The sequence below is a fragment of the Populus euphratica genome, unplaced genomic scaffold (assembly GCF_000495115.2).
Source record: "Populus euphratica unplaced genomic scaffold, PopEup_1.0 scaffold1266.1, whole genome shotgun sequence".
NCBI classification, from domain to species: Eukaryota; Viridiplantae; Streptophyta; class Magnoliopsida; order Malpighiales; family Salicaceae; genus Populus; species Populus euphratica.
In genome coordinates, this window is record NW_011501115.1 from 24,947 (window position 1) to 34,883 (window position 9,937).

Genomic DNA, 9,937 nt, shown 5'->3' on the forward strand with positions numbered 1-9,937 from the left:
AGTTAACTAAGTAAAGGAAAGGAAATAAAAGGCATAAACTTGATATTAATAAAAATAAAACTTAAGTAATACAAAGAGATAAAGGAGAAGTATAATCTTAAAACCAAGATGCCTAAATACATGGTAAATACCTTCTTTTATAGGTCAAAATTTGAAACTATTGATTTGATAAATAATTGATGAGTGGGTGGCTACATCTGAACTTGGTGACAATCCTTATCTTCTTGTCTGAATAAAATGTCATTAATAACGCCAGAATTAGAATCACTTGTACCATGAAAGTTCTAGGAATTTGTCTCGGTTTTTCAGGAAAAAAATTTAGTCATTTAGACTTTTAAAACTTCAAATATGGGTCAAACACTAAACAGTATTCGGGCTGCAAGACAGATTCAAACTTCTTTGTTGTTGCTACAATTTAGACTTGAAAATGCCTTTTTAAATATTGGACTCCTCATGAAAGTTGTAGGCCTATATCTTACCTTTCCATCCATATAAAGTGGATCTAAATTTGAGATCTGTAGCTCTAGATATGACTCAATTACCGAATAGTATTCCATATTTTATATCTCTTTTCTAAGTTTCGTCATCTCTTTCTCCTTTCAATTTCAGTACTTAAACTCATCAATCAATCCTTTCATTTATATGATAGGCCTGCATTTTAGATGAATATTTACCATAAATTAAAGGTACATTAAATTATTAGATATGTTATTATAAAATATGTTTTAGTTAAGGAGTTATTGATACTTCAAGTGCAAAATGATGATATAAAATCTTGATAAAAAATACACTTTTAAGTATTAATTAGATACTATAAGATACCTTTAATTTATGGTAAATGTTCATCCTAAATGCAAGCCTATCATATAAATAAAATGATTGATTGATGAGTTGATGTACTGAAATTGAAAGGACAAAAGGATGGTGAAGCTTAGAAAAAAGTTGCTGGTGCAGTCAAAACTAAAATACTGTTCAGTAATTGAGTCATATCTGAAGCTTTAGATCTCAGATTTAGGTATGCTTTTATATGGATGGAAAGCTAAGACATATGCTTAAAACTTTAATGAGGAAATCAAGACTCAATTCTGCTATTTAGAAGTCCAAATCTTAGGAACAACATAGAAGTCCAAATTTGTCCTACAATATAAACATTGTTCGGTTTTCAGTCCATATCTCGAGTTCTAGAAGTTCAAATGACCTTAATTTTTTTTCCTAGAAAGCTAAGACAATTTTCTAGAATTTTCATGTGTAAGATTGGTTCAAATTTTGACGTTATCAATGCCATTTTTAACAACAAGACGATAAGAATTATCACCAAGTCAAGATTTGGTCACTCACTCAACAATTACTCATCAAATCATTAGGTCCCAATTTCAGCCTATAAAATAAGGCATTTCTATGCATTTAGGCATCTTAGTTTCCAAAACAAGATTATGCTCTTACATTTTCTTTTTATATTTTTGTAATGTTTAAGTTTTATTTCATGTTATATTTTTCTTAATCTTTTATTTATACTTTTCATTTCCTTTACTATACTTATGTTCTTATGTTATTTATTTATGTTTCTCTTCTTCATTATGTTTAGTTAAGTTTATGATGTCAAGGTGAACAGGTTACACTAATGGTGTAAGAATAAATATAATGTAAACTCAACATGGACTTTAATATTTGATACTAAAATATATTGTATTTGTTATCTTATTCACTCCTAATACTTTGTTTGTTAAATGGTTAATCTAGATTTATGTTGTATAACAAATGTTTGACACTTTTATAGCATAAACTGTATAGTGTAACCGAAACTTGTGCTATGAAAAGAACTTGATTTGTTGTTAACATAAGTTATTATCATAAATATCGATAATATTTACAAGTATTAGCATTATTAGAATAAGATAACTAATGTAATCATGTTAACAACTTATAATTCGATTGGAACCTCCTTTGTGTATGGATTCCAATTGAGTAATAAAAAGATTTTATACTATAATTTTTTGAAATACCATTAGTGGATCCTCTAACATTGATATTTGTTGTTATCATTGTTTAATCATCATATTGATCTTCCATCTCAATGTTCTCATCAACTTTTTTTTTCTTCTTTTTCTATTATTAGTATTATTGTTATTATTGTTATTGTATTGTTGTTATTTATAATTTATACAATTAATCTCCTTGTAGTTCGATCCTAGTTTTGCCGGGTTATTCATTACTTTGATATTTCTACACTTGCGAGAAGATATCAATTTCTTAGTCGTATCAACAAATTTAAATTTTATTGGCAATATTTTTTCTTATAGGAATTTTTTTTAAAAAAAAGAGAAGAACAATGTTTTTTTAAAAGAGCATGACAAATGTTAAAAGAAAACATGTTCATAATAAAAATTATATTAATTGATTTTTTTTAAATGAATATATTTTTGAGTTTAAGAACAATTAAAAAAATTCCTTTATACAGACATTTTGTTTTGGTGTTTTTTTCCCCTCCTAGAGCAAGCATATAAACGAACTAAAATATTATTATTTACTCTTGCAAATTTCTAATTACTTAAAAAAACAAAAATAATAAGAAAGTGCAAGATCAATGACAGAAACAATGATTACAGCGAATTATTTAATTATTCCTTCACAGACATTGCACTACGCACAGACCGAGAAAGCAAAATGAGGACACCAACCGTCGCTGGGAAGGAATGGGAATGTGAATAGGTGTCAGGGTAGTGAGGTGGTCTGAGGTGACAGGGACTTCTCCTTTGTCTCTCAATATTTTTTCTATTTCTTTAGGTAAACTCTTTGCTTACAAAATACAGGTCGATCTCTCTCTCTCTCTGTTGCTAAGCCTATTATGCTGGCCTCCCTCGGGATCTTACTTTGTTTCTTGATTTGAATTAAATTAATTGATTAAGGATCCAGAAATGGTGGTATCGGATGGCCCCATCATCAGCGTTGGACAGGTAACCTTTTCTTCCGCATTCTCATTTTTTTTTTCCTTATCATCAATCTTCATTTTCAGCTAACAAGTTGATTCGCAATGTAGCTGTGCATCTGTTACAAGGTGGCACCAGGATTTCCTTATCTGTCTCTTTGTTGTATCAGGTTGCGTTTTTTCTGGGAATTATTCCCATTTTTGTGGCATGGATATATTCGGAGTTCCTAGAGTACAAGAAAACTTCATCCCTTTCCAAACTGTGAGTTTAATCAATTATTCCATTGATTTTTTTTATTGTATTCCGTGGTTCAGATGATGAAATATGGATTTGTTTTTTTTGCCATGTATTTATATTTTTGATCTATGAACTGACACTAGCATTGAGGACACTTTAATGAAGAAAAGTGTTTGTCGATTTTGAGGACATCATCCAAATGCTTTCTTGGTGTTTATATTGAAGATTTTAACCTTGCAAGGTGATTGTTCAGTATGGATTGCATGGCTGGTTGGATAACTAATTAGCTGGTTAAGATTGCTCCCTTATGATCGTATAACTGATGATTTGCCAGAGTAGATTGGTAACTGTCATTTGATTGAAGTTTGCTGATACTAAAGTCCTCCTCTTTACGTTTTTTTTTTCTTTTTTTTTTTGGGTTCCATAAGCTAGCAATGTGTGATTGGATGTTGATTGAACTACTTAGCTTCTGCTTGTGGCACGCAATGGACAATGTTATTTTCAAATATTTTCTTATGCTAATCAACTGAATTATCTGATATACAGTCATTCAGACAATAATCTGCTTGACTTGGAAAAGGAGACAATCAAGGAAGATGATCGGGCCGTTTTGCTGGAGGGAGGCCTTCCTAGATCAGCATCTGCCAAATTTCATAGTTCTGCCATCAAAATGAACTTAATTAGGTTGCATTTCAAATTGTTCAGTATATTCATGGAGTTATATACAAATTTTCTAAAAGTTTCTTTCTTAATTTCCATACTTTATTGTCTTCCAGGTTTATGACTATGGATGACTCTTTCTTGCTAGAAAACCGAACAACATTGAGAGCAATGTAAGCTTTAAATTTTTCTAGATAATGAAAAGATGTCTGTGTTGTCTCTTTGCTTTCTCTTTTCTCTTGTTTTACCATGCAAACTCTTGTAGGTCTGAGTTTGGTGCAGTTCTGGTGTACTTCTATATCTGTGATCGCACAAATATACTGGGAGAATCTACGAAGGTACTTTTTTTGCAGGTTCATTGGTCATGTGTTTATCTGCTATCATGATTTCATCGCTGACAGCTTTGCAAATGCCAATCCTTTCTTATTTTATTTTGGCTTTGATGTTCTCTGGACAGAACTACAACCGTGACCTTTTTGTCTTCCTCTACCTTCTTCTCATCATAGTATCAGCAATGACATCATTGAGGAAACATACTGACAAGTCAACTTTTACTGGAAAATCCACACTTTACCTTAACCGGCATCAGACTGAGGAGTGGAAAGGGTGGATGCAGGTAAGGTTTTCTTGTTGAAGCTTTTAACTTGTACAGGAATTTAATGACTGCAAAATTCATAAAAGTTCTAGAATTTCTATGAAGTTATGCTTGGTTTACGACAGAGAACAAAATGCACACCTGCATCTTTCCTCTTTTATACTTCTTACTTTGGAATTCATTTTGTTAATCACCAAATTTGTTTGCAATTGTATTAGGCATACTTGTGTTTGTGTGCTATGTATTTTCATATGGCCACAGGTAGTGTTATTATTCTCACTTTTTTTTATTGATTTTATTAGGATTTCAGACTGACTAGGCAGGAACTCATCTCAAATATTTGATCTTTTATTCTTCTAGTTAGTGCATCTCCATTCTGGTAGAAATATTTCCTAGAAATCACAAAATCATTGCATAGAATGCTACATGAATTTGCTTTCAATCATTCAAATGAAATCAGTTTGATATTCATAATGTGTTAATTGGATGTCTTGGATATTAGAGACTGTCCACTCTGCTTGCACCATATATAGAATTATTTGCTGCATTTGTTGTGTATAATAAATTAGCCCTGCAAAGTGTCTGAGGCTGCACTAACTCTCTTTTTTATTTTCTTTTCCTGAAACAGGTCATATTCTTGATGTACCATTATTTTGCTGCGACAGAGATATACAATGCAATACGTGTCTTTATTGCCGCATATGTTTGGATGACTGGGTTTGGCAACTTCTCTTATTATTACATTAGAAAGGATTTCAGCGTGGCTCGGTTTGCACAGGTCATACCACTGATTTCAAACCATATATTATTCCATAATAGCATGTCATATGGCATATCCCCCCCCCCTCCCGGCCTTTTTCCTTTTTGTCTTTTTTTTTTATAATTACCTATAAAAATGATTTTAAATGCATGTTCCTTGGTGCAGATGATGTGGCGGCTCAATCTCTTTGTGGGGTTTTGCTGTATTGTCCTTAACAACGACTACATGCTGTATTATATTTGTCCAATGCACACGCTATTTACTGTAATGGTCTATGGAGTCCTTGGTATTTTTAACAAGTATAATGAGAATAGCTCAGTGATTGCTGTGAAGATTCTTTCATGCTTTCTCATGGTTATCTTGATTTGGGAAACACCTGGAGTTTTTGACATGCTCTGGAGTCCATTAACATTCCTATTAGGTTAGTATCTTACATAATTTGTCTTGTTTTGGTTCAGAATATTTTTGTTTGACATTTGGTGAGCTTGCTTAGTGAATTTCCACTTTATATACTTCAATGAGATCGGACTGAGTAAAAAATGTCACATTTTTTTTGTTTGTGTGCTTTCTTGAACTGAATCTTCTTTTTGTTGTTTGTTTAACTGTTAAAATTTTTATGGTCTTAATCTCGGTTGTTGTTCTGCATGTATATCTGACAGGTTAGTTAATTTTTTATTCTTTTTTTTATTGTCAAAAGAAGAAGTTTCTTTTAGAATTATCCAAAACAGGAACTTGGTTAATTTAGCTTGATTAAGTGGCAAGATTCAAGTTCAGTTGGAATGTCATGATTGCCTTTCTTCTGCATATGCTTAATAGCTACATCTTTATGGCAGGCTATACTGATCCTGTGAAGCCTGACCTTCCTAGGCTGCATGAATGGCACTTCAGATCGGGACTTGATCGCTATATATGGATCATTGGGATGATATATGCTTATTTTCACCCCAATGTAAGCACTTGAACTGTGGTCATGTTAAGTCTTTCTTCGTGCTATCCCAACACCTAAATCTTTTAAAACATCTTGAGATTTCAGGTCGAGAAGTGGATGGAAAAGTTGGAGGAATCTGAAATCAAGAAGAAACTCTCAATCAAAACAGGCCTAGTAGCTGTTTCATTATCTGTGAGTTGCGTGATTATGTCTACTCATTGTTACCTTAGATTTCTGATAATCTGTTTTCATCCTCTGATGGTGCTTTGATCTCGTTGTTTGTCCTTTCAAGGTTGGTTATCTGTGGTATGAATGTATTTACAAGCTGGACAAAGTTTCATACAACAAGTACCACCCCTACACATCATGGATCCCCATAACGTATGTATCAAGGATATATGTTGGTATTTGTGTTTATATGCTTCTTTTATTTTCTCTTGTTAAGAGCTATTATAGATGGAGGATGCTTGCGGAGCTCATTGAGTGGTCTGCAGAATATTGATTTTGTAATTTGGTCTAAGTTACTCTTCCATCATCTTATTATAATATCAATTTTATGTGATTCAGTGTTTACATTTGCTTGCGGAATTGCACTCAGCAGCTCAGGAGTTTCTCTTTGACTCTCTTTGCGTATGTTATCTTTACCAGTATACATGTTTTCATTGGCAGTAACTTCTCATAGTTTGCCTTTTTGTTTGAATATGAATCACCATGCTAATTTTGTACTTGCCCTAATTGGGCTACTTTAAATCCACAGTTGGCTGGGCAAGATAACTTTGGAGACCTATATTTCGCAGTTCCACATCTGGTTGAGGTTTGAGGATTAACTATTTGGTCCCTTTTTTTCTTCTTTTTATTTGCATCTCCTTTTTTCATTCAATCAGCATAGACAATTAACTGAATTTAAACACTAGAAAGATGTTCTTAAAGTAGTTTTTATGGGTGCCCTCACAAAGCACAAGATACCACTAAACCAGCAACTGCACTTTGAAAATGCAAATAATAAATCCAGCTATGATATTGTCATAGGACTCTACATTGATCCAACTTGGTTGTTAGCTGTTTTTCAGAGCAATTCTAACGAGGTTGTATATTAAAACATTGCATGCCAGTTTAGTTATCAAACACTCATCTTTCCACGTCCATTTTTGGGTGATGGATTATGGACTTCTTTAAGAATTTTGTGATTGCAAGTGTTTTTGGCAACATTTTGATAGTTCTGAAGATGTCAAGCAAAGTGTAATCTTTAATGACTGTGTGAGAAAAGAGCATAAACTAGTAATGTGAAGAAAATCCATATTTAGTACTGAATAATTAAAAAATTCACTAATTTTAAAAAATAGCGTATAGTAAATGCATATCTGACTGGTTTCACAATAAGTGACTGGACAAATTGGGAATATGCTTTTGAATTCTGGAACTTGGGGTAATGGAATAGCCATTCAATTGGTAAAGATTTTTAGCTTGCTTATGAAGCATCATTAAGTTTGAAACTTTACGGCTATGCATTATGCATAGGAAAAAAAAATCTTATTAACACCACAGCAGAGATCAATTCTCTCTCTTATTTTTTTTTTTTTAAAAAAAGCAATCAGAAGGGAAAGAATTCAGCAAGTTTACTGATTTCTATTTTGATCGAGCTAGGAGAAATGTGTTTCTAACTTCCTTGCATTTGCAGATCGGACATGCCCAATGGACAGCCTAAGTGGCTTCTTTCTGTTATTCCTGAATATCCATTACTGAATTTCATGCTTACAACAGCCATCTATGTCCTAGTAAGTAAACTTGTTCTTGACCACATAATGTTATCAGAAATAGAAATAGTAACTAAGATGATCTTTCTTGTGCTACTATTTTACTTGCTTTTGCAGGTATCTCATCGACTTTTTGAACTGACTAATACGCTAAAGACAGTTTTCATACCCACAAAAGACAATATGCGGCTGTTTTACAATTTTGTAGCTGGGGCTGCTATATGTCTGTGTTTGTACTGTGGAGCAGTCGTTCTTCTTCATATCCTTCATTCAGCAGTAAGCCCCTCACTTGTGCTTGAGAATAATATGGTAGCTTCCGATGATTCAGAATTATGTAGCTAACCATACAAGACTCATGATGGTTGAGACAGTGAGATCCAATGATCAATAACTGCCTATCTGCTGATGGGATTTTGTTGTGATTTCGTTACTGCTCTAAAATTTATTTCAATGTTCATTGTCTGCCTTTGGTACTCAAATGACACAACTTTGTAATGCAGGCCTGAAAAGTCAAGACCTAAGAGACTACATTGAAGTTTTATATTGTATGTACAGAGAAAAGTAGAGTGAAACAAGGAAACTTGAAGATATTACTCAGAGATTTAGCTCAAGACATTCAACGAAGTTGATGATAAAATCCCTCTTTTGCCATTCCGGACTTGGTTATTTGGCTTGGAAATTGAGCAGCTGGCTGGCATGGCAGGAAGGAGGTTCTTTACCTAATGACACAGATCACCATATATTCATTTTTGTTTTTTTGATTCGTGATTTTTTTACCCAATGATTAAAGTTGTAGTTCTTGTGACGTAGATTTGTTGTTTGCAACAAACGAATTGAAGATTCAATTCTAAAGCCATTATTTTATAAATGTCTTATTACGTGTCTGGTCCAATTATATTATGAACTTATTTTCTAAAAAGAATAAAATCTGATAATTACTTCTTTTTTTTATCTGTTCAATTTTTCAATGGTTGTTGGAGGACAGAAACTGGGTTGCTGAAGTCCTCGATTGGGTTGCAGGCTTGGTTGGGGATTAGTGGGAGGTTTTGTAACCTGTTATATTAGTGCTTTGTTTATGTTTTTCGATAGACACTGGTTTATTTTTGATCTGGACATGAATGGAAGCGAACGGAGATTGGTAGGATGATGGCAGCCATAGTGTTTGTGATGCTTGAAGCACAAACCCTTGTTTGATTTATTAATAATTATTGGAAATTTTAAAATACAAATTATGATAGGCAAGGCGAGTTGTATTATTTTGGATAGGAGAAAAAAAACATTCATCAAATTCTCAATTATTAAGAAGCATGCTAAAAAGCTTTCCAAGAATTTCAGGATTTTATTTTTATTTTTTTCACTAATATTAGGTTTATTAGTTACTTAGATTTCATAATTATTTTTTTAATTTATTTTTTATGGAGTTATTCTAGTTCTATTATTTAAGTTATGAGTTTTACGGATTAATTGCGTTAATTGAATTTTTTTTTTATTGTTTTGTAATTTTATTTTTTAATATTAGGTTGATTAAAAATTGTATTTTATAATTGTTTTTTATTTGCTTTATTTGAAATTATTATGGTCTTATGATCTAAATTGTAAGTTTTGCGGGTTAACTATGTTGACTAGAGGTGTTTTGTTGTCTTTTTAATTGAGTGTGTGTGTATTTTATTTTCATCCTTCAACATTGAGTTGATTGACAATTAGAATTTATAATATTTTTCTATTTGTTTTCTATTGAGTTATCCTAATCTCCTTATTTTGATATGATAGGTTAACTCGGGCTAACATGAGTTATTTTTTGTTATTTTTTTAATTTTATTTTTTAATATTGAGTTGATTGAGAAAATACTTTACAATTTGCTTTAGTGTGTGTTTTATGAGGTTATCTTAGTTTTATGACTCAAGTTGTAGATTTTATTGGTGAACTCAAGTGATTTTTGTATTTTTTAATTGATCTTTTAATTTTTATTCTTCAACATTAGGTTGATTGAAAATTGAACTTAATAATTTTTTTTATTTGTTTTTTATAGGATTATCCTATTCTCATTATTTAGGTTTGGTAGGTTAACCCGAGTT

General features: G+C 32.0%; 1 protein-coding gene across 1 annotated transcript; it reads left to right on the plus strand.

Moving 5' to 3' along the window:
* The first annotated feature begins 2,616 nt into the window (after positions 1-2,616).
* On the plus strand, positions 2,617-8,315 carry LOC105117268 (CAS1 domain-containing protein 1-like). Its single transcript, XM_011014874.1, has 16 exons — positions 2,617-2,735; positions 2,811-2,954; positions 3,097-3,188; positions 3,711-3,848; positions 3,941-3,997; positions 4,090-4,162; positions 4,282-4,440; positions 5,048-5,197; positions 5,345-5,600; positions 6,013-6,128; positions 6,213-6,299; positions 6,400-6,488; positions 6,675-6,737; positions 6,865-6,921; positions 7,786-7,882; positions 7,979-8,315. The coding sequence occupies exons 2-16, from the start codon at positions 2,916-2,918 to the stop codon at positions 8,201-8,203; spliced, it is 1,698 nt and encodes a 565-aa protein (XP_011013176.1). The 5' UTR covers positions 2,617-2,735; positions 2,811-2,915; the 3' UTR covers positions 8,204-8,315.
* Positions 8,316-9,937: the final 1,622 nt, after the last annotated feature.